We start from the raw sequence: 25484 nt of genomic DNA, 5'->3' as shown, positions 1-25484 counted from the left end.
GACCTACAGAATGTCATACTGAGTGAAGTCAGTCAGACAGAGAAGGAGAAATATCGTTTCACGTGGCTTATATGTGGAATCTACAAAGAAAATAAACAGCTCATGATTGTTAAAAAAAAAAAAAAGAATAAGCGATACAAACGAACTTACTCACAAAACAGAAAGAGATTCACAGACTTAGAGAATGAATTTATGGTTCCTGGAGGGGAAGCGATAGTTAGGGAGTTTGGGATGGATATGTACACACTGCTATACTCAAAATGGATAAGCAACAAGGACCTACTGTAGACACAGGGAACTCTGCTCAGGGTTGTGCGGCAGCCTGGATGGGAGGGAGGTTCAGGGGAGAATGGATACATGTGTATGTAGGGCTGAGTCCCTTTTCTGTCCACCTGAAACCACCACAACATTGTTGATCAGCTATATATACCTTAGTACAAAATAAAAAGTTTAAAGCTTGAAAAAAAAACCAAACAGAAATAAAATAAAATAAAATCACAGGTGTGGTGGTGTCTCTTCCTCTCTCAGATATTCAAGAATAAACCTTCCGGGACTTCCCTGGTGGTTCAGTCGCAAAGACTCTGAGCTCCCAGTGCTGGGGGCCCCGGTTCAATACCTGGTCAAGGAACTAGATCCCACATGCTGCAACTAAGACCTGGCACGACTAACTAAATAAATATCTTTAAGAAAGGATAAACCTCCTGGCCCGCAGAATTGCTCTCTTCTCCCCTTGAGCCATCCTGCTTGGAGCCAGCACTTATCTCTACACTATCAAGGTCGGTTGTCCAGCTTGCCTCCTCCCACCTTGTGTCACAAAGCCTTTTTCTGGCTTGAGCCAGTCCAAGTTGGATTTCTGATATCTGATTGGCAGATGGGACCCTCACATGTTGCCAAGAGTGATTATACGCTTTCTTTCTAGTACACAAAATCAAAATAAATATGTAAATAAAAGAACCACTGTTTATTTCACATACTGATGTCTTATGCCCCCACAAAGAAAAGATTAGATCTTCCAACGAAAGGAATGTGCTTGATCATTCTTTTTGGTTTTACTCAGAGTACTTGGATTAAAACGCAGTAGGTAATTAGTAGATGGAGGGATGGATGGATAAGTAGGAAAGAGGTGGATGACAGAAGGCACATCCTTCCAACAGTCAACAAGTAGTAGACGGATGAATGGGTGAGTAGACAGATGCGCGGAGAGAAGGATGGGTGAGTGGGTGGGTTGGACGGATGCAGTGACTGCGCGTGGATGGTGAGGGTGAGTGGGCACACTGCTAACCGCATACACGGACCGATGGGCCCTGTGTGCGAACGAGGAGGCAAATGAGAGGCTGGGGGGAGGGACGGGGATGGATGGGTAGATGATGGATGGATGAGTGGATAATGGATGGCTGGATGGATGAATGGGTGATGGATGGATAATGGGTGGATGGATGAACGGGTGATGGATGGATCAATAGGTGATGGATGGATGGATGGAATGGGTATATGGATGAGTAGGCAGATGAAGGCTTGGGTGAATAAATGAGAGGACAGATAATGAATGGTTAATTGATGAAGCATTTATGAGTGAAGGGCTGGAGGGTATACATGGATGGAGTTACATCCACCACCCAATACCCTCCACTCCATCTCTGACTACTATGGAACACATCCTCTTTCCCACCAGAGGCCTTGTGGGGCTCACGTCCCCAAGCAGATTTCGTGGGGCAGGGACATTTCAGGCTGAGGAAAGGCGTGTGACAGTCTACTGAGATCTGCAGGGAGGGGCCTCATCAAAAGAGGGGGGTCCCCGCTCACCTGGGCGTCCTCGGGGTCATCGTCTTCCTCCACCGAGCTCCACTCCTGGGGAAGCACAGTCTCGGGAGCAGGCAGGTCTGCGCAAGGGTGGGAGTGGAGGAGAAAGGGGTCAGGAGCGAGCAGCCAGGCCAGCTGGGTGGGTGCTGCTTTCTTCCCAGCCACCGCACCTTTCCTGCCGATATTCCAGCGTGCACACACACACACACAAAGGCACACACAGACACACACACAGCCACACACAGACAGTCACACACACAGACACACACACAGTCACACACAGTCACACACACAGACATACACACACACAGGCACACACAGACACACATAGTCACACACACAGACATACACACACACAGGCACACACAGACACACACAGTCACACACACAGCCACACACAGTCACACACACAAACATACACAAACACACACACAGACACAGACACACACAGTCACACACACAGACATACACAAACACACACACAGACACACACAGTCACACACACAGAGGCACACACACAGACATACACACAGAGACACACAGACACACACACAGCCACACACAGACACACACACAGAGACACACACAGACACACACACAGACATACACAAACACACACACAGACACAGACACACACAGTCACACACACAGACATACACAAACACACACTCAGACACACACACAGAGGCACACACACAGACATACACACAGAGACACACAGACACACACACAGCCACACACAGACACACACACAGAGACACACACAGACACACACACAGACATACACAAACACACACACAGACACACACAGACACACACAGACATACACAGACACACACACAGCCACACACAGACAGTCACACACACAGAGAGACACACAGCCACACACACAGCCACACACAGACAGTCACACACACAGACATACACACAGAGACACACAGACACACACATAGACACACACACAGACACACACACACAGACACACACATAGACACATAGACACACACAGTCACACACAGACACACACATACAGTCACACACAGACAGACACAGACAGATACACACACAGACACACACACAGACACACAGACACACAGACAGACAGACAGACACACACAGACACACATGTACGTGGTTCAGGTGGGGTGGAGAGAAGAGACCTGAGTTCTGATCCCATTTCTGCCACTAACTACCCAGGAGACTTGAATGGAGTCACCTGATGTGATTCACACCTGAGCCTCGATTCCACCACCTGTCAAATGGGTACAATGGTTCCTTTCCTACAGCCCTCAGGCAAAAACTGAGTGAGGGAGAAGAAGAAAAACCCAGCGTTCAACCAGGAGGATGGAGGCTTCCCCAGCTTCCAGCTGCCAGGGAAGAAATCTCCCCATATTAGAATCTCAACATTCTTGTCACCCCTCGACTGGAGAGAACCAGGCGTGGAACCAAAGATGGGTATTTCCCACTCTTTTGCACCCAGGTCCTGCCAGGAGCCCCAAACCTCCTCCTCACTGCTGGAAGTGATGTTCCTGTTCCCCACACCTTGGCCCCAGGCCTGCTGATCTCCTGGGGAAGAAGGAAGAACCCTTTCCTGGTAGAAGGTTCAGCCGTCATTCTGCTGTGGGGGTGCCGTTCGGGTTGTCCCCATCTCAGCAAATGACGCCACCCTCTGTACACCCGGGAGCTGCTAGGTTGCCAGGAGAGGCTGTAAAAGTGCCTGTGACCTGGGGCCTTCCATATCGTGTTTGTCCTAAGAACCCTTCAAGCACCCTGATGAGAATAAGCCTGAACAAGCCTGCTGGAGACACGGCCATAAGTCGGCACCAGCCAACCATCCAGACACCCCAGTAGGGCCATCTTAGATGAACCAGCTGCTGTTCGATCCACTGCGGCTGCATCGCGGGAGCAAACACAGGCAAGGGCGGCAGAACCACCCCCCGAGGCCACACGCATGGCCAACCCGCAGAACCGTCAGCAGATAATGACTGTGGCTGTAAGCCACCCAGTTTTGGGCTGACTTGTTACACAGCAAAAAGCTGACTGATACAAGGCTCCATAAAGAAATATGCTGAACGGAGCAGCGGGATGAAGTCTTCCCTTTCCCCAGGCTCTGCCATGGCCTCCACCTCTCCTGCCTCCCACGGGACCCCGGCCCCTCACCTCTCTCGTGGCTGTTGCAGCCAGAGGCCCCAACCTCCACAGCCACCCAGCCCTTGGTGAAGGTGGCACGCTTCTCCCAGGTCTTGTGCTCCCAAGGCAGCGGCATCTCTGCCCTCTCGGGCTCGAGCAGCCCCCGGACCTGCTCAGGTCTGAGACTCCGCATCTCTTCAGAACGTGGAACTTGAAAGGCAGGCTCCTTCTCCTCCCCCGGTTCCAGGGTTCTGCTGAGCTCCCCAGGGAACAGGAGTCGGAACCTGAGGACTGACGGACATTCAGTCACTCAACAAATACTTACAGAGTGCCAGCCCCGTGCCAGGACAATTCCTGGGTACCAGAGAAACGGAGGGTGAGAAGATTAGATAGCATCAGTGGCTAGTGGACATGAATCTGAGCAAACTCCAGAAGACAGTGAAGGACAGGGGAGCCTGGTGGGCTGCAGTCCATGGGGTCGCAGAGTCGGACACGACTGAGTGACCAAACAACAACCACAGATACAGCAGTGAGCAGGACAGAGCTCCCTTCCCTCTCGGGACTTGCTTTCTAGTGGCGGGGAGTGGGGCAGACAGACAATATGTCAAATGATGATAAATGCTCTAGAGACAAATAAAACAAGAAAGGGGATAAGGAGTTTTGAAAGGATAGCCAGGGGGTGGTGCAGGCAAGTGTGTGTGCGCGTGTGCACACACACACACAATCCACAACCAAAGCATAGACGCAGAAGCTTTTAGGAAAAGGGAGTACCCCCCCTGTAACCCCTCTGGCAGCAGAAAGAAGGACCCCAGTCTTCCCTCGAGCCCCCTGCAGCTTTGACTTTCTCCTCTCTGATCATTAAGGAGGAGGAGGAGGAGTATTTGACAGACAAGGATTAAAAAAAATCTAATTTAGGGACTTCCGTGGTGGTCCAGTGGCTAAGACTCTGAGATCCCGACACAGGGGACCTGGGTTCCATCCCTGGTCAGGGAACTGACCCACATGCCACAACTAAAGATCCCGCATGCTGTAAACCCTGAGTGCTGTAACTAAGGCCTGGCATAGCCAAAAATAAATAAATAAACACTTTAAAATGAAATGTTCTTTAATACTCTCATATCTTGTCAACTTGATAAGTGACAACATCCTGAATTTCCAGTTGGCAAGATATAAAATGAGAGTATTAAAGAATATTTAATTTTAAACTGGATTTTTTTTTCTTGTCTCCTCCATCCCCCACCCCCTCACCTGCATTCTCTCCATTTCCCATGCCTTCTCACCCTTCAGCTAAAACACACGGTTAATTACATCTCATATTAAAACCAAAATACAGTGTCAGCAAGGACGTACTGAACAGCACAGGGAACCCCACTCAGTATATTCTGCAATAACCGAAATGGGAAAGAATAGATACAAGCGTAACTGAATCACTTTGCTGAACGCCTGAAACTAACACAACATCGCAAATCAACTACACTCCAATATAAAATAAAAATTAAAACAACCCAAAACAATGAAACAGTGCTCCCTACTAGGGCTGCCTCAGTACTTTCCGGCCAAGGCTAGTTTTTGCTTTGGTTTTCTCGGGAAACCTTGTCTGTGCCCCCCGCCCCCCTCCCCGCCCCCACTCCCCAGGGCACAGTGCAGGGTCTAACCTGGCCCCACCACCTGTGCTGTTGGCTTACACGATGTCTTCCTTTCAAGCGTTTGAAATAATTACCGGCATTTTAAAATGCGGACGATGTCAACTAAAAACACAGATGTCCAGTGTCCTCTCAAGAAATCAGAAGATAGGGGGCAGCGGGCCGCGTGTTTACGGGTGATCAGTGGCTGGCGGACCAGGGCAGCCTGTCCGCACAGAGCCCTGGAGCTCGCCTTCGCCCCGACTCCGCCGCTCCCTGTTTCCTCTCGTCACGCACGCCTCCCTTCAGACCTCTTCATGTTTCCCTTACAACAGAGAGTTTCTTGGACCCGTATTTCATTTTCACTTTCAGAAGAGCGAAAGTAAAAGACAGAAGGAGGAAGGGGCCCTCGATTTATTGTCCCACTCAGCCTGTTCGTATCTGCTGCACCGCATTTGGGATCTTAGTTCCCCCATCAGGGACCAAACCTGTGCCCTCTGCACAGGGAACACGGAGTCCTCACCACTGAGCCACCAAGGAAGTCCCTGTACTTCTAAATGCTTATTCAGGAGTATAGTCCGTGGGTTATCTTATGCAAGGTGGTTAATCCATGCAACGTCCTGGAACAAGAACATAAAACCAGCTTTAGCCCCTCGAGGTAAATGATCACATATCAAGTAGTTCACCGTGTGTTTTAGCTGAGGGGAGAGAAGGCGTGGGAAGTGGAAAGAAAGCAGGTGAGGGGGCGGGGGATGGAGGAGACAAGAGCCCCCCAATCCAAGTCAGAAGATGCAGAACCCGACTCATGGTGGAGGAGGGGCACAGGACAGAGAGAAATCTGCGGGTGTGGCAGAGGTGTGTGCGTGTGTGTGTGTGAATTCACACCTAATAGCCTCAATATCATCTTAACATATTGTCATAGTAGCTGGTCATCCTCTGAGAAGGACGGACCATGACACTATCGCAACCACACCGGCTCTCCCATCGGCTTTGGTCGGCGTGCTCTAAGACAACAGATGGCTGTCTTTATTGCTGTGATGTGTTAAGCATTATATACTAGGTAGCATCTAGTTTGTTTCTGGTGGAAGGTATTTGAGTTTCCATTTTCAGTGTGTTTGGACTAAACAAACAATAAACTACGGATGTCTGAAAAAAGGAGGTGGCGGGGGGCGGAGACGCAGTAACCACCACCACAGCAAAGTTAACACCGCAACCGCCGCTTCCCGGCGCCCCCCGGGAACTGCGGGGAACTCCGCATCTTCCTACATCCTGATCCTCGCCGCCCTTCTCCGCGGCAGCTACTGTCACAAATCTGTGTTACAGACGGGGAAGGCCCTTGATCAAAGGCACTCAGCTAACGGGAGCCAGGCCGGGACCCCTAAACTCGACCGACTTCAGCGCGCGCGCTCCTCGCCCGTGCAGGTGGCACACGTGCCCGGTAGACACACGACGCACACAAGCTCGGGGGCGCACGCGCAGGCACACAAGTACGGCGCGGTTAACATGCGGGTCCCGCGAGCTCAGACCCGGACCCCCGCAGAGCCGCAGCACCCGCGCACGCAGCGGACTCGCCAGGCAGGGCGGTACCCGGTTCCTCGCACGAACGCTAAAACCCCTGTGCGACCCGCTGGAGGTAGGCAGACAGGGCGGGACGGAGAAACTGGGCGAACGGCACACCCAGCCCAGCCCATCACCACTCGCGGGACCTGGACACTTCCTCCCCAGACCCACACCCCCTGGAGCGCCTTTTCTTCCTCACCCCGTGCGCATTCACGCTCACACGCGCGCGTCCCCGGCCCGCCGTCCGAGCCCCCAGACCCTTTTCCCCGCCCTGCTCCTGCTCCCAGGGTCCCTTGGAGGACTCACCGTCCCCAAACACACCCTGTCCAGCGCCGCAGAGCTGGCGCTGCAAGGACCGCGGCTGCGCAGACGCGGAGGCTGCAGGCGGGAGGTGGGGAAGTTGGAGAGGGCAAGCGGCCTTCTCCCCTCCGGCCCCCACCTCCCGGGGAGCCAGCGCCTGCAGGGGCGCGGGAGGAGAGCGGAGGGGCGACGGTGACCACGTGTCAGCAGTGCGGCTGTGAGGCTGCGCACGCGGTGAGCGTGGGCCAGAGTGGAACAATCCTTCCAGCCCCCGCTGGATGGGCACGTCCCCAGCTGCGGATGCCCGCCGAGACCAGCAACGTCCCAGGCCTCTGGTGGTTTCTGGTCTACAACCAGCACCTGGGGTGGGAGGGAGGCGGGTGGAGATGGAGCAAGGGTGTGACAGTCTGGGGACCCTGAAGCCAGATCGCCTGCCTTTGCCACTAGCTTGTCCTTGGGTGTGTCACTTGTCATTTTTGTGCCTCAGTTTTCCATTCTGTTAAGTGGGAAGAATTATGCTTACCACCTGCCAGCACTGCTCTGAAGGTAAAAAGTAAAAAATGTATATACACTGCTTAACAGCTATTAGCTGTGGTTGCTAAGTTGCTCAGTCATGTCTGACTCCTTGTGACCCCATGGACTGTGGCCTGCCAGGCTTCTCTGTTCATGGGGTTTCTCAGGGAGGAATACTGGAGGGGGTTACCATTTCCTCCTCCAAGGGATCTTCCCAACTCAGGGATCAAACCCTCGTCTCCTGCATTGGCAAGCGGATTCTTTACCACTGAGCCACCAGGGAAGCCCCTGTTAGCTGTTAGAAGCTATTATTATCAATAATACGATACAATGAACACTGCCAAATCGCTTTCCTGGAGGCTATGTCAAAATTTAAAATCTTCGACAAAGTCATAATTGGGGAGGGGGTGGAAATAGTCTTCTTTTAGAGTCTTATTTTCTTTTTTTTTTAAATTATTTATTTATTTGGCTCCACCCGGTCTTAGATGTGGCGTACAAACTCGTGGAGTAGCCCCTGCTTGCCACAACAAGAGAAAACCTGTGCAAGAATGAAGACCCAGCACAGCCAAATAAACTAAAAACAAAAACAAAAAAACCTTGGGCCAGCACATATGATCACCGTTCTGGCAGAAGTCGAGTGCTGTTGACATTTCTTCAGGGCTCCATGACTAGCTGAAAATTCATTCATTCATTCGACAAATAATTATGAAACAGCGGCTATATGCTAGATGCTGTCTTGGGTGACTAGGCCAGTCAAGATGTATGGCTTAATGAAGTTTACATGCTAGTAATGATGTTAGACAAAAGGCAAATAAATCAAAAAGTGGTTTCTGCTAATTCTATGAAGTATGCGATGTAATCAGTGTGATAGTAATGGTGAGGCCACTTTAGATGTGAGTTGCTTTTTTGGCTGGCCATACTTCAAGGCACGGGGGATCTTAGTTTTCTGACCAGGGATCAAACCTGCGCCCCCTGCAGTGGACGTGTGGAATAGTAACCACTGGATCACCAGACAAGCCCGGGAGGTGATCTTTTTTATGGCGGCATTTTGAGCTTAATCCTGAAAGGTGGCAAGGAGCCAGTTATGCAAGAATCTGTGGCAGGGAGAATAGCATGCACAAAGGTCCAGAGGGACAACAGGGACGCCAGCGTGACCAGAGTGGTCAGGCAAGGGAGAGAGCGATGGGGGATGATGTCAGAGAGGCATCCAGGGTTTTGAAAGCCACAGTAACATCTTTGAATATTACTGTAGGTGTGTTGGGAATCCATGGAAGGGTGTGATATAATACGATTTAAATTTTCAAAGCATCACTAAAACTATTATACAAGAAATGATATAGAAGGGGCTATAGGTTGAGTGACTTCCCAAGGTGGCACAATGGTTAAGAACCCGGCTGCCAATAAGAGACGTGGGTTCCATCCCTCGGTGGGGAAGATCCCCTGGAGAAGGTAATGACAACCCACTCCAGTATTCCTGCCTGGAGAATCCCATGGACAGAGGAGGCTGGCGGGCTACAGTCCATAGAGTCACAAAGAGTCGGACACGACTGAGCACTCACTGGTCACCATCATCATAGGCACAGTGGGAGGGTCAGTTAGGAGGTTGCTGCAATAAACCAGGTGAGAAACGATGGAGTGAGGTGGTGGCAGTGGGTGTGGAAAACAGTGGACAGACTCAAGAACAGTTTAGAGTTGAAGCTGAGAGTCCGCGAGCATGGGTGGAATGAGAGGAGAGGAAAGGCTTTTGAGCTTTGAACCTGGCCAGCTGAGTGCCCTGTGGTGCACTAAGTGGGATCACGTTTTTGTGTGTGTGTGTGGAGAAAATCCAAAACTCCGTTTGGTGCATGTTGTGTTCAATGCCCGAGTTTCTGAGATCAGCACAAGGAGAGCCTGGATTACTCAGATACCAGCACTCAAGAACCTTGAGGGTGAGTTGGGCACGGGCTCGAAACTGCTCATAGAGGACACGCATTCAGCAGGTGGTGCTGGTTCAGTCGCTGTCATCTCCAATTCTGCAACCCCATAGACTGTAGCCCACCAGGCTCCTCTGTCCACGGAATTCTCCGGGCAAGAACGCTGGAGTAGGTTGCCATTTCCTTCTTAGGGGATCTTCCCGACCCAGGGATCGAACCCTGGTCTCTTGCAATGCAGGCGGATTCTTTACGGCTGAGCCACCAGGAAATCCTGCATCCGGAGGAGGCAATGGGGAAAGTAGGTTTCCTGCGCTGTCCGTGGTGCTGAAACCCTTCAGGTGGGCCTGTCCGTGGTGCTGAACCGCCGCGCGCGAGCTGTCCGTGGTACTGAACCTCTAGGCAAAAGAGCTGGAGATATTCTCTCTCTCCCACTCCTTCCTTCCTCCCCCCTTCTCTGTCACTTTTCATAGTACCCGTCCTCCTGACCCTCCTGGTAACAAAGTCTGGAAACACAGCTCTCTGGGCTCCGGGGAGCCTGGGATGAGTGCAAAAGAGTGAAAAACGAACGAACAAACTGCAGTCATTTCGGCTCTAAGGACGGCAGGACCTGGCTGTTTCTTACCGGAGTTATTCACACAAAGCTCCCAAAGCATCTGTGAGAGAGAAATGTACAAATGCATAAAAGGAAAACAAGGGAAAGATGTGCCAGGACTCAACTTGCTGGTTACTTGGATTGGGGGCAGCAGGGAAATGAGATGGGGAATGCTCCATAAGTGTGTGTTTGTGTGTGTGTGCACGCACGCACGCCTGTGTGCTCAGTCACTAAGTCGTGTCTGACTCTGTGACCCCATGGACTGTAACCCGTCAAGATCCTCTGTTCATGGGATTTCCCAGGCAAAAATACTAGAGTGGATTACCATTTCTTTCTCCAGGAAATCTTCCAGACTCAGGGATTGCACTGCAGGCAGATTCTTTACTACTGAGCCATCAGGAAAGCCCCTATATAAGTATATGTAACTTACTGATGAGGCCTTCGTTTTTACCTTGTGAGGTGGGGGCTGCAAGAAGGATATTATTGTAATTTATATAAGTACATCAGGGCTATATTTTATGGTACCTTGAATTATATATAAACATTTGAAATTAGGACCTTTTTAGGTGGCACTTTTTGAAATGACAAGAAGCCTTTTGCAATTAAAAAAAAAACTCCTCAAAAATCCATATTTGCAAATGATTGTGTAAACTGTGTTATTTTTGTATCATTTTAGTTGGTGAATAAACATGCCAACCATCTTTCATTAGGATTAGTCTCAAATTATGCGGGATTTGAATTGTGTAAGATTAAAAACAATTTTCTTTGCCCATGCCACAGGGCATGTGGGATCTTAGTTCCCTGACCATGGATCAAACCCATGCCCCCTGCATTGGAAGCATGGAGTATTAACCACTGGACCATCAGGGAATACCCGAAAACCTACTAATTTTGTTAAAATGATTAACAAAGCCAAAAGTTCATGACAGATCATCAAATCTCTCTCTCTATTTTCTTTTTTGACTGTGATATCTTAGTCCCCCAACCAGGGATTGAACCTTCGCCAATGGCAGTGGAAGCATGGAATCTTAACCGCTGGACCACCAGGGAAGTCCCAGGATCCTCAAATCTCAGCATGGCAAAACTCAGGTATAAAGTTGGTTTTGCTTGAATTCCAGGTTTACAGGAGGCGTTTTCTTATTTGGGGGTCAGCAGTAAGGGTGCAGACTAACTTTTCTTCCTGACTATGGCGTACCGTGAACGCAACAGGGTGTGGGCAGGGCTGGTTTCTCTGGAGGCCTCTCTCCTTGGCTTGCAGATGGTGGCCCTCTTGTGGCCTCTTCACATGTCTGTCGCTCTGCCTACGTGTGGCCTCGTGTTTCTCTCTCAGAAGGACATAAGTCCTTGGTTTAGCACCCAGCCACATGACCTCATAGAGTCCTATTTATCTTCAATGCAGTCACGTTCTGAAGCTACTGGGTGTTAAGGTCTCAACATTCGAATTTGGGGGGAACATGTGCAATCTACAGCATCCCCAAACGGTTAGACACGGAGCCTTTTATACCTGTGGCTGCTTTCTCCTTGGTACTGGCGAGCGTGAGCACTAGCTTTGCATTTTGAGGGGTGGGGGAGACAGCGACCCCTCCTCCCCTCTTCACTTTCCTTCCTTCCTGCTGCTGAGTCAGTCCTGCCAGAGACCGCATTTCCCACTTGCAACCAGGAGGGGCGTGAACCACTCCAGTGGAAGGTGCTGAGACTGCTGTGTCCAGGAAAGCCTGCGCCTCGGCCAGCTGCCCTTCCCCGTCCGCTGCCTGGATGCCGACCCCCAGGGCATCTCCGGAAGTGGGGGCTGGAGGTGGTGGTGGGGACTGGCTACACAATCTGCCTGGACAGGCCATCAAATGCAGCCCGAGGGATGGTCGTCTCTACTTTGTCCTGGACGAGCCCCTGGACGACATCTCCCAGCCGCCACACAGGCCTGAGAGGAGCCGGCTGTGAACCGCGAGGCACGTGAGGGGACACAGTGGGCTGCTTCTCTTCCGGGTGCTGAGACGTGGATCAGTCTCACCTCTTCCAGGCTGGAATGCTTGTGGACTGGCAGCCGGCTCTGACCAGCCCTGCATCCCCAGGGGTGGAGGGATGGAGGTCCAAAACGACCACAAGGAGTGGGCCTCCGTGGGTCTTTGGCCTGAGACAGAGAGAGGTGAGGGAGCAGGAGAGAGACAGAGAGTGAGGGCGGGGGCTCTGCTGTCTGCGGCTGTGTTGCCGCGACCTGCTGTTTAGCTGCACCCGACTGCCCTATTATCGACTCCAGAGATGCCCACTTGTTGTTTAGTTGCTCAGTTACATCTGACTCTTCGCGACCCCGTGGACTGTAGCCCACCAGGCTCCTCTGTCTATGGGATTCTCCAGGCAAGAATACTGGAATGGGTCGCCTTTTCCTCCTCCAGGGGATCTTCCCCACCCAGAGTTCAAACCTGTGTCTCCTCAATTGGCAGGAGGGTTCTTTACCACTGAGCCAGCTGGGAAGCCCAGAGACGCCCACTACCCCCATTTTAAAGGACAGCGAACCGCGGCACAGAGGGCTACAAGGAGCCTGCTCAGTCACGGCTGGTGCTCACCCACCCTGTGTCCACCCAGGGCGCACGCTTGCCCTGTGGGTCACGGCCACTCTCCTGGCCACACACCACCCCCCAGCCCTGAGCAGGAAACCTGGTCATGTGACACCTGGTCTTGCTGATGGAGACCAAAGCCAGAGCAAAGAGATGTGACCTGGAGCCTCTTGGGCTCCAAACCCATCCCGTGGTCAAGAGAGCCCAGAGGACAGACAGGACAGAGGGCCCTCCCAGTGACCGTGGCAGTGAGAGGGTTTCCCAAAGAAAATGTCAGAACAGACATCTGTGGTGCAGAAGAACCCCACAGTCATGACAAAAGTCAGAGAGGCCATCCGACTTGAAATGTTAGCCTCCAGCAGCATGATGACCTTGGGGCTGGCTTCCACGAGTCACCTGTTTCTCCCAGACTGAGGCCTGGGTGGAACCGACCGCACACCCACACCGAGGGTGGACAGTGGTTTCGGGCCGGTCTGGGCAGTCACTCCCACTCACTCCCCTCCCCCAGCTACCATTTCAGGGACGAGGACGAGACCCAGATCTAAGCCAAGCAGCACATGGCGTTCCTCTCCTCAGAATAATCAGCTGCTGGTGAGCACAACTGAAAGAAACTTGGTGTTGCTGTTGTTTTTTGCTAATGGCTGGAAGAGGCCTGTCTCCAGCTGGATGTGACTGAGGAAATGTCTCAACAGGAGCTGTTGGAAACCACGTGAAGCCGTGAGGGAAGCTCAGCCTGAGGACGAGGCCGGTGGGTGAAGGGAGTCAGAGCCGTGGCTCTGATGCACGGCGCCTGGATCAAGCCCACCCTGATGCCCACACCCTGGCAGACATTCAAAAAACTGTTCATGTTTATACATGGCTGAGTGGCTGCTCTTTTGACCTGCAACACGAAGTGCACTTACTGACATGTAAAAAGTGAAAGTGAAAGTTCCTCAGTCGTGTCCGACTCTGCGACCCCATGGACATACAGTCCATGGAATTCTCTAGGCTAGAATACTGGAGTGGGTAGCCTTTCTCCTCTCCAGGGGATCTTCCCAACCCAGGGATCAAACCCAGGTCTCCCAAATTGCAGGTGGATTCTTTACCAGCTGAGCCACAAGAGAAGCCCAAGAATACGGGAGGGGGTAGCCTATCCCTTCTCCAGAGGATCTAAGTGGTTGTTTAGAATGAACTTTGTGAACACTGGCATCAGGACTTTCAGACACACCACAACATTTGTGACCAGGAGCACTGAACATTAAATCAACAAAAATGGTGGAAAAGGCCCTGGTATTCCCTGGTTGCCTAGTGGTTAGGGCTCTGGGCTTTCACTGCCTTAACCTGGGTTCAGTCTTTGCTTGGGGAACTGAGATCCTGAAAGTCTGCAGCAAAACCAACCAACCAACCAAATAAACAACCGCAAACCAACCAACCAAACAAAAGGGGCCCCAGAAAGAGGAGACTCGGGGAACTCTATGTGTACACAAAGCTTCAGGTCAAGCTGAGGACATTCCTTCAAGTTCAACTGCAAAAACAACTAGGAAGAGAGACTCCAGTGCGCCAGCTTATTGAATCCAGTAAGTATTTAACCCTGAATATTAGGCCTGCTGCTACTCCCACAAGCGCTGAAACCGACTTTGACCGCACACACGGTCCCTGTTTCTTCCTCACCTGATGACTGTTTAAAATGACGTTGGACTTCCTTCGTGAAGTTTTATTAAAAAAAATCTGAACAGACCACCATGAGAAACTTTGGCATCTGAAGCAGTTACTGTTATTGCTAACTCCGAAAAAAAAACTTTTCCCCCTCACGAATAACTTGCCAAGTTCTACCGCTTATTAGCTTGGCATGGGGTGGGGTCTTCCAGGACGGTTTAGCGAGGCTGCAGGGGGGTCTGGGATGTGGAAGGATGGAGGGTCCCCCTCTAGATCTTAGGGAACTCACAGACGGTGACCACCTGGTTAGGACTAGACCACGGGTGTGTGTGCTAAGAGGAGAAATGTCCCCACGCTCTCTTATCCAGACACCTCCCCCACGCCCCTTCCCACCGTACTATCGGAACGGAGACCCGAGGCTGGAAACGCTCCAGCCCGGCGCTTATTTACTGAGAGCTCGGACTGGAACTCTGGCGCCCTGGGTTCCTGGTGCTCCCCTGGGTTTCCAGCCACATCCAACTTCACAGCGTTCCCAGTACACTGGGCATGGAGGAGCTTGCCTTCTGGTCCGGAGGTGAGGACGCCGGGCCAAGGAGCGCGCCTAAACCGAGAGGCAGTCCTGGACCCCCGAATCCTAAGGCTGTGTGGGGCTGCGCCACCCTGGGCCCCCAAGTCACAGCTCCCCGGGTTACAGCCGAGGTAAGGACCCGCCCACCTGGTGGAGGTTCAAGCTAAGGACCCCGCCCACCTGGTGGAGCCTCCGAGCCTAGGACCCCGCCCACCTGGTGGAGACTCGGAGGTGAGGACCCCGCCCACCTGGGGGAGACTCGGAGGTGAGGACCCCGCCCACCTGGGGGAGACTCGGAGGTGAGGACCCCGCCCACCTGGGGGAGACTCCGCGCAGAGGACCCCGTTCACCTGGTGCAGACTGGAGGGGCCCCAGCCTCCCTAGACGTGGACCCTCAGGTGCTGCGTGAGGTTGGTGTTCCGGCTGAAGGTCTTCCCGCACTCGCCGCACGCGTAGGGCTTCTCCCCGGTGTGGATCCTCTGGTGCACGGTAAGCGAGGAGTTCTTGATGAAGGCCTTGCCGCACTGCGCGCACCGGTAGGGCTTCTCGCCCGTGTGGATGCGCTGGTGCTCGATGAGGTAGGCGCTCTGGCCGAAGGCCTTCCCGCACTCGCCGCACGCGTAGGGCTTCTCGCCGGTGTGGCCCACCTGGTGCACCACCAGCGAGGAGCGGCCCGTGAAGTGCTTCTTGCAGACAGGGCAGGCGTAGGGCTTCTCGCCGGTGTGCAGGCGCTGGTGCTGCGTCAGGGCCGAGGTCTTGCTGAAGGCCTTGCCGCAGCGGCCGCACTCGAAGGGCTTCACGTCGATGTGCAGCCGCTGGTGCTGGATCAGGTAGGAGCTCTGGCTGAAGGCCTTGCCGCACTCGCCGCACACGTACGGCTTCTCGCCCGTGTGGTTGCGCCGGTGCAGCGTCAGCGACGCGCTCTCATTGAAGGCGCGGCCGCAGTCCCCTCAGGCGTAGGGCTTCTCGCCCGTGTGCGTGCGCCGGTGCTCCGTGAGTTGCATGTGCTGGCTGAAGGCGCCGCCGCAGTCCCCGCACGCGAACGGCTTCTCGCCCGTGTGGACCCGCTCGTTCTGGGCGAGGGACGAGGTCTTCCGGAAGGCCTTGCCGCACGCGCTGCATGCGTAGGGCTTCTCGCCGGTGTGCGTGCGCCGGTGCACCATCAGGTTCATGCGCTGGCTGAAGGCCTTGCCGCAGTCCCCGCAGGCGTACGGCTTCTCGCCCGTGTGCACGCGCCGGTGGATGGTCAGTGACGACCACTCCAGGAACTGCTTCCCGCACGCGTCGCACCGGAAGGGCTTCTCGCCGGTGTGGACGCGCTGGTGCTTCATCAGCGACGAGCTGCGGCCGAAAGCCTTGCCGCACTCGCTGCAGCCGTAGGATGTCTTCTCCGCGTCCGGCCTGGAGGGATTCCCGAGGTCTGAGTGACCTGCGAGGCCCTTTCCCCGCATGGCTGACCTGGGGGGCGCCGGGGGGCACTCGGGGGCCGACTCCCGGGAGGTTCCCCGCCGCGCCGGAGGGGTCCGAGCGCTCCCCCGCGGCGTGTACACGCGGTCACCCTGCGTGCGCGCTCCGCCCAGGGCGGCACTCCCGACCCCATGCCTCGCGGGCCCTTCTGCGGATGGTCTGTCTTCCGAAATCTCCTCCTTCGGGCTTGCTTCTTTCACTGCGGACCGAGTGTTCACGTCTGGAGGGGGAGGAGGAAGAGAGGAGGAAAACGCGCGGGATTAGTGCTGGAAGGAAGGAATTTCCCAAGCCCGGGGATGGATAAACCGCGGGGCACAGACGGAGCATTAAGGGCAGAGCAATGCGCTGGCGGCACACGCGGCTCGAGCGGGCAGCACCGACCGAGGAGGGGAGCTGACAAGGGGTGTCCCTTTGGGAGCTCGGAGGGCAAGGGGTGGGTCGGGAGGCTCACAAACCCGAGTAAGCGGTTACTGCAGGGTCCATCCTGAACATCCCCAACCTGTAGGCTTTCGGGAGTATCAGCTTTTGTTAGAAAGGATACCAATGCAGCTGCGGTTGGTGGCCTGGGAAGGTTACCCCGTCTTCCAGCTCCATCCTTCCCCACCCGCCCGGCGGGGGCCCTCACTGCCATCCTCAGATACCCAGTTCTGGGGCGCAGGTGCCCGCGTGGGCTGGCTCCAGACCTCTTCTGCTCACACATCCACCGTTCCTTGCTAATCACGGCCAAGGGGAGTCGCCAACCTCCTCCTACGTGTATCCTGTTCATTTCTATTTCCAGTCTGAGTTCCGCTAGTGGGAACTCTGTATCCTAGACTTAATGGCGTCATTCCTGACATGTAAAAACTGTAAGAGCTTACACAAAAATGTCGTGAGAAGTGTGACAATACAGTCACAAAAAGCCCTTACTTCTATGAGGCAATTAAAAGCATATAAATCCCCACCTGGCCTCACCAGCACTTGAGTTTGAGAACCCCTCCACTAAGTAATGCCAGAGCTTCAAGGTCTGGACTTAAGTAGCTTCTTCTTTTTAAAAAATTTACTAATTTTTAATTGGAGGATAACTGCTTTACAATATTGTGTTGGTTCAGTATTTTCTGTATGCTGATGCCTCAAGCCAATGTGCCACCCCTCCCACCGCAAACTCTTGAGAGTCCCTTAGACTTCAAGGAGATCAAACCAGTCAATCCTAAAGGGAATCAACCCTGAATATTCCTTGGAAGGACTGATGCTGAAGCTGGAGCTCCAATACTTTGGCCACCTGATGTGAAGAGCCAATTCACTGGAAAAGACCCTGATGCTGGGAAAGATTGAAGGCAGGAGGAGAAGGGGGCAACAGAGGATGAGATTTTTGGATGGCATCACCGACTCGATGGACAGGAGTTTGGGTAAACTCTGAGAGATAGTGAAGCACAGGGAGGCCTGGAGTCCTGTAGTCCATGGGGTTGCAAAGAGTTGAATACAACCTAGCAACTGAACAACAACCAGGGACACTGTTCCATGTCAGCACCTACAAAGAGTGCTCATCTTTGAAAAACATGGTTTCTATCATGTGGCTACACCTTGATACGTTAGTCAGTCTTGCATAGGTGGGCATTTAGGTTGGTTTTTTTCCCCCTATGGAAAACTTTGCACACTTAGAGAAAGGTTTCTTAAAGGATAGATCTCTAAAAATGGAATCGTTCAAATTTTGGCTGATAATGCCAAGCTGTCCTCCAAAAGAGTTGTCCCAACATTATACTCCTAAAAGGACAGAGTCCCTTTCTGATAACTTCATAGTTCAGGCTATTATTCTTTACCATCTCTGTGTACCTCATAAGCAAAAGCTATTTCTTTGGCTCAGTTTATATTAATAGTTCTTTGACTACTAGTAAGGTTTAAAGGGGCTTCCCTGATGGCTCAGCAGGTAAACAATCCACCTGCAATGCAGAAGACACAGGAGACATGGGTTCGATAACAGGGTTGGGAAGATCCCCTGGAGAAGGAAATGGCAACCACTCCAGTATTCTTGCCTGAAAAATTCCATGGACAGAGGAGCCTGGTGGGCTACATACAGTCCATGGAGTCACACAGAGTCAGACATGACTGAGCAACTAAGCACAAGGTTTAAAACTCTTTTATAAAGTCTGATCCCATGTATTTCCACATCTATGAATTGCCAACTATAAGTCTGGCCATCATTCAGCCTTTTTCTTATTTATTCTTAGGAGCTCTTTATATAATAATCCTCTGAAGGTTAGGGTTTCTCTGGTGACTCAGACAGTAAAGAATCTCCTAGCAATATGTGACACCCGGTTTGATCCCTGGGTCGAGAAGAACCCCTGGAGAAGAGAATGGCAACCCACTCCAGTATTCTTGCCTGGAGAATTACATGGACAGAGGAGCCTGGTGGGCTACAGTCCATGGGGTCGCAAAGAGTCAGACATGACTGAGTGATTAACACTTCCACTTTCTTTCACTTTCAATCCTTTGCTATCATGTGGTAAATATTATTCCCCATTTCATCATCTGTCAACTTTAGTTTTGGCTTCTAGTAGAGTGATGTAAACTTTCTACGTCATCACATCTGTCCGTCTTTTACCTCTCTGTAGTCCTCATGTGACAGGCTGATGGTGAGTAACTCAGCGAAGCGGCCCCTCACCCAGCGAGACCAGGTTCGAGGTTCTCCAGCATCACGTCCCTGTACAGGTCCTTCTGGGCAGGCTCCAGCTGGTCCACTCCTCCTGGGTGAGGTCCACAGCCACTTTCCTGAACACCACTGACTCCTGCAGGGGGAAACCCACAATGACTCGCTGCAGGGCCCTCCTTACAGAGGTCTGGGGGAATGGATGGAAAAGCCGGGAGGGTTTAGGAAAGGCACACGGGATGTATCTGAAGTCATTTCAACAAGGACCTGCCCCTCGGTTTTCTCCACGCCTCATTATTTGGGGATGGCCGTCTGACAGAGAAATAAAACAAATGTGAACCTGTTTAGAGCAGAAAGTCACAGACTTGAGAGACAGAGAAGGAATCAAAGGCAAAATGATCATAACCCAGTGAGTCAACATAGTGTGTGTGTGTGTGTGTGTGGTAGTCACTCAGTCGTGTCCGATTCTCTGCGACCCCATGGTCTGTAGCCCGCCAGGCTCCTCTGTCCATGGGATTCTCCAGGCAAGAATACTGGAGTGGGTAGCCATTCCCTTCTCCAGGAAATCTTCTCAACCCAGGGATTGAACCCAGGTCTCCAGCATTGCAGGCAGAGTCTTTACCATCTGAGTCACCAGGGAAGCCCCAGCAAAGGTAGAAAGCTAGATGGAATCCAGCCATTCACCAAAGATGCCTGAGCCTCTACTAAGCTGTAGGTACCGAGTGAGGTGCTGGGAGACCGACATGGGAGGCTTAAGAACTAGTTCCTCATAGGAGCGGCAGGTGAGAACACTGGTAACTGACCCACAATCTGGTCGATATGTCATGAAGGTCCAAACAAAATGCTCCAGGTTTCTGAGCAACTGCAGCTTTAGGGGGCATCCGGGAAGACTTTGGAAAGGTGGCACTGAGTGTAGTCTGTGGGGAGGTTCAGTGGTCAGGTCCTCGGGGCAGATTCTGCAGGGAGGACGAGCTTGGACCGAGACCTGAGGCTTAAAAGGCAGCTTAGACCATTGAGGAATGGTGGAAAGTTTATGAGGTGGAAACATAAGCGCCTTTATGACTGAGCTGTCAGCCCTGGGGATGAAATGAATGTGGCTGAGCAGAGTAGATGATGACGATGATGGTGGTGATGGTTATCGTAATAATAATGGTGGTGATGATGGTGGTGGTGATGGCGGTGATGGTTACAGTAATAATAATGGTGGTGATGATGGTGGTGATGGTTACAGTAATAATAATGGTGGTGGTGATGGCGGTGGTGATGGCAGTGATGGTTACAGTAATAATAATGGTGGTGGTGATGGTGGTGATGGCAGTGACGGTTACAGTAATAATAATGGTGGTGGTGATGGCGGTGATGGTTACAGTAGTAATAATGGTGGTGCTGATGGTGGTGATGGTTATCGTAATAATAATGGTGGTGATGATGGTGGTGGTGATGGCGGTGATGGTTACAGTAATAATAATGGTGGTGATGATGGCGGTGATGGTTACAGTAATAATAATGGTGGTGGTGATGGCGGTGGTGATGGCAGTGATGGTTACAGTAATAATAATGGTGGTGATGATGGTGGTGGTGATGGCAGTGACGGTTACAGTAATAATAATGGTGGTGATGATGGTGGTGGTGATGGCAGTGACGGTTACAGTAATAATAATGGTGGTGGTGATGGCGGTGATGGTTACAGTAGTAATAATGGTGGTGCTGATGGTGGTGATGGTTATAGTAATAATAATGGTGGTGATGATGGTGGTGGTGACGGCGGTGATGGTTACAGTAATAATAATGGTGGTGATGATGGTAATTGTTAGGTCACCACACCTATCACTTCATAGGCAGTTGCTAGGTACCAGGTACTATTCTTTTTTTCACCCCTTGTACCCGCCAGGAACTATTCTAAGTCTGTTAGAGGTTGAATGATGCTCCCTCCCCTCCAAACGCATGTGTTGAAGTCCACCCCCAGCACCTGAGAATGGGACCTTCTTTGCAAACAGGGCCATTGGTTAAGATGAGGTCCTACTGGAGCAGGTGGGCCCTAATCTGACTGGTACCCTTATCAAAAGGGGAAATGTGGACACAGAGACACGCCCACATGGGGAACACGGTGTGAAAACTGGAATTGTGGTGCCGCAGCCCAGGAACTACTGGAAGGTGGGAGAAAGGTCTGAAACTGGCCCTTGTCTCGAGCGTTCTGAAGGCGCATGCCCCACCAACACCTTGATTTTATTTTCGTTTGCTCACTTGGCTTCGCCAGGTCTTCACTGCAGCATGGGGGCCCTACGTCGGGGTGCATGAGCGTCTCTAGTTGTGGCGTGTGGGCTTAGTAGACCCAAGGCATGTGGGATCTTAGTTCCCCAACCAGGGATCAAACCCGCATCCCCTGCATTGGAAGGTGTATTCATAGCCACAGGACCACCAGGAAAATCCCCCAATATCTTGATTTTGGACTTCCAGCCTCCGGAACTGTGAGAAAATATATTTCTGTTGTTTAAGCCTCCCTCTCCATGGTACTTTGCTATGGCAGCCCTAGCAAACCAATACATCCGCCCTGCTCGCTGCTATTTCCCCAGAGTTTGGTACGACGCCTGCATACAGTAGGCACTCAATGACTAGTTTTTTATCTGTATGTCTTTATTGCTGTGTGGGGTCTTAGTCGTGGCACGCTGCACCTTCAGTCTCTGTTGTGGAGTGTGAGGTCTTCAGCTGCGGCGCGCAGACTCTTAGCTGAGGCGTGTAGGCCCTGGTCCCCTGACCAGGGAATGGCCCCGGGCCCCCTGCCTTGGGAATGCAGAGTCTTACCCACTGGGCCACCAGGGAAGTCCCTCAATGAACAGTTCTTGAATGGATCAATGGGTAAGGATGCCCTGAGGATTAAATGAGTTAATCCTGTTTGATGCCCAGCATACAGTAGGTGCTTAATTACCATCAGCTACTGTTACTGCCACCCACCCCACAGGTCCTTGGGTCTCCCCAGTGCTCCAAGGCCCCCACCCCGTGGACTCTGAACTGACTTAACCTCCTGAGAGGAGGCCTCACCTTCTGGCCAGTCCTGTCACAGACCCATGTGCCCGCCCAGGGGCTCTGGGCTCATATGGGACTCCTGTGCCTCGTGGGTCACTCCTACTGGATAAGGAAGCAGTACCGGGCAGTGGCTGCGAGTGTGGGCTCAGGAGCCTGAAAGCCTGCTATGAAATCCTGGCTCCACCCCTCAACAGCGGTGTTTCCTTGGGCAACTGCCTTAATCTCTCGGAGCTTCATTTGTTCAATGGGCTTCATAATAACAATGTCCCCCCCACAGCTGTCATGGAGTTGAAAGGGGAATGCACGCATGGTTCCAGCACAGCATCTGTTATGCCTGGAGTAAGTTCTCAGTGAACGTCGACTATTAGAGTTTACTCATTTTGACATTTGGTTTCTATATTTTATATATGTATTAGTAGTCATAGTTATTATTATTATATGATATTATTATTTGATTCTTTGGCCCGTATGTCCTTTGGCCAGTCCTGCTAATAATTCTTTTTAAAAAAACACTTTATGAGGTATGATTGACATAGAAAATCTGTACGTATTTAGTTAATACAACTTGATAAGTTCGGAAAGTGTACACCCATGAAACAATCACCACTATTGAGGCCATAAGCTTACCCATCACTTCCAAAAGTTTCCTCCTGCCCCCTTTGTTTTTCAAACTACAGAACTGTCTTCAGAGAGTCTTCTCTTACTGTACCCCATCTCAGTGAGCTTGTCCAATACAGAACGCATTCACTGAGCGGCCTCCAGGCTTTGTGTTCAGGCTCTGGGTCGGGGGTGGAGGTGTCCACTGAGAACACGATGGACAGGCCTGGAAGTTTCAGAGCCAACACCTCACAGCAAAGGATGCTGCAGGGCAGACAGCAGAGGCCACTTTCCTCTGGACGGCTGAGGAGACTTCCCTGGAAGTAAAGTTTAGCCCCGAAGGCATCGAACCTGAATTTTTTGCGTGTGCATGTCCAAGGCCACTCATTCTAGTGCTTCGTCTGTCTTGGTTTTCTGCCTAACAGCACAAACCGATTCACCACAAGGAAAACCTCCCCAAGTTCCAGAGGTGAAGATAGGCTCTACCTTTTTAAAAAATCAGAATTACACTAGATGTGATTAAGAAAAAAAACACTTTAAGAAAAAAAATCCCAATGATACGGAAACAAAAACAGTCGACAAGTCCTTCTAAATTATGTAAAAGAAGAAATCAGGATGATAGTCACAGACAAGAGAAAAATGAAGACATCACGGTGCAGTGCTTTGGAAACTAGTCTGACGGTTCCTTAGACGGTTAAACAATTATATTACAACCCAGAAATTCTACTCCTAAGTATACACCCAAGAGAACTGAGAATGTGTTCAAACTAATGTCTGAACTGCAGCATTCCTAACAACCAAAAAGTGGAAACAACCCGAATGTCCGTCGACCAATGAATGGATGAATAACATGTGGTCTGACCACACGGTGGAATATTCTCCAGCCGTTAAACGGGGTGAGGCACCGACACACGTTACAAGGCGGAGGAACTTCAGAGCGGATCCAGAGACAGAAAGTAACTGACTGGTTGCCAGGGGCTGGTCAATGGAGGGAATGGGAGTGAGTGCCAATGGGGACACATTTCCGTTTGGGATGATGGAAATGTTCTAAAACTGCCTGTGGTAATGGCTGCACAACTCTGTGAGTATACCATAAGCCAATGAGTTACACGTTCTGTGGCATGTGCGGTGTATCTTGATACAGGTGTATTAAGGCACAACACATCGAAACTTATAGGTGAGTGAACGGACACATTTAGACATTGAAATAAATCCCAGGTGGATTCAGAAGTTCACTGTTCACATCCAAATGATAAATGGGAAAAAAATAAACAAAATACAAGTGATGTGTGACCTGTATTGGATGGAGAAACCCTTTCACAGCTTAAAAACAATGGAAGGCACCAGAGGAGGAGAGACTTGATTTTGAAAAGAAGAAATGCTTTTGGGCACAAAAAATATAAGAAACGAAAAGCAAAGCTGGGAAGTATATTTGCCACAGATATTTTCACACACACTTCTTTAAAATCTTCAAGGATACTAGGATTCCTGGAGACTGGGAAAGCACAGGATAGATCATTTAACCCTCCACAGAAATGGCTAATAAACATTTTCTAAAAATCAGATCCCACTAATATACACACAGTGTCACTCAGAAAACATCGTGTGACACCATTTCTCACCTATCATGCTCAAGGGAGTGAGAGTTGCTCAGTCATGTCCGGCTTTTTGCGACCCCCTGGACTGGAACCCACCAGACTCCTCTGTCCATGGAATTCTCCAGGCAAGAATACTGGAGTGGGTTGCCATTTTCTTCTCCAATCATGCTCAAAGCTTATATCATCTGTCACTTAAATCCATTTATCCATACATCCATTTATTACTTACAGCCAACTTGTAGTGGCCTTGTGCCTGCCAATGCAGAAAATGAGGGTTCAATCCCTGGGTCGGGCAGATCCCCTGGAGAAGGCAATGGCAACACACTCCAGTATTCTTGCCTGGAAAACTACATGAGCAGATGAGCCTGGCGGGCTGCAGTCCAGGGGGTTGCAGAGTCAGAGGTGGCTGAGCACGCACACACATGCACAACAAATGCCCAACAGCCGTGAAAAACTGGAGACAAAGAAACGTCCAACAGTGGGGGAGCGATTAAGGAAGCCAGGTACAGCCCCAAGATAAAATGTCTATGGAGTCATTAAAACAGATTTTGCCAAAGAGTTTTTAACAATGTAGAGAAATGTTCAGGAAGAAATCTTTGATGAAAAAGCAGGACATAAAAATTGCTCAGCTGGGGTGATTCATATTTTTGCAAAACAACATGTTTCCAGAGAGAGAAAGATACAACATTTGAGGGTGGTCACCTCCTGGGATGAAATCCAGGGTAATTCTGATCCTGTTTGCTATACTCTTGTGGATTTTCTAAGTTTTTTTTGTTTTTTTGGCTCCACCACATGGCCTACAGGATCTTCCCTGACCAGGGACTGACTCATGTGCCCTGCACGGGGAGCACAGAATTTTAACCACTGGACCACCAGGGAAGTCCTGGATTGTCTAAGCTTTTTATAATGATCATGCGTTTCCCAACCTTTGGGGAATTTTCTTTTATGATACATTATTTACAGCATTGAAAAATGATTTCTAAGAAGTCA

The 25484-nt window shown here is 51.2% G+C and overlaps 2 protein-coding genes across 5 annotated transcripts in view; both read right to left on the bottom strand.

Annotated features, from left to right (window-relative positions):
* Positions 1-16157, bottom strand: part of SMIM17 (small integral membrane protein 17) — a 48659-nt gene extending 32502 nt beyond the window's left edge. For 2 of the 4 annotated variants that reach the window (XM_081512309.1, XM_081512312.1), the window contains exons 1-3: positions 11626-12484; positions 3961-4221; positions 1804-1880 (exon numbers count right to left, since the gene is read on the bottom strand). In XM_081512309.1, coding sequence (XP_081368435.1) covers positions 1804-1880; positions 3961-4221; positions 11626-11796 — 509 coding nt within the window. In that variant the 5' untranslated portion in view covers positions 11797-12484. Of the gene's footprint in view, positions 1-1803; positions 1881-3960; positions 4222-11428; positions 12559-15535 lie in introns of those variants that run through there. The other 2 variants (XM_081512310.1, XM_081512313.1) reach the window with 2 other exon arrangements.
* Positions 1-25484, bottom strand: part of LOC145514421 (uncharacterized) — a 259999-nt gene that overhangs the window by 231734 nt on the left and 2781 nt on the right. The window contains 4 exon segments of the mRNA XM_081512171.1: positions 15610-16872; positions 19291-19310; positions 19312-19363; positions 19366-19414. Coding sequence (XP_081368297.1) covers positions 15610-16872; positions 19291-19310; positions 19312-19363; positions 19366-19414 — 1384 coding nt within the window.

Source organism: Giraffa tippelskirchi, chromosome 7 (genome assembly GCF_054371585.1).
Source record: "Giraffa tippelskirchi isolate mGirTip1 chromosome 7, T2T-mGirTip1v1.2.pri, whole genome shotgun sequence".
In the NCBI taxonomy this organism is placed as follows: Eukaryota; Metazoa; Chordata; class Mammalia; order Artiodactyla; family Giraffidae; genus Giraffa; species Giraffa tippelskirchi.
Note: the sequence above shows the minus strand (reverse complement) of the source record. Positions and strands in the feature narration are given on the sequence as shown.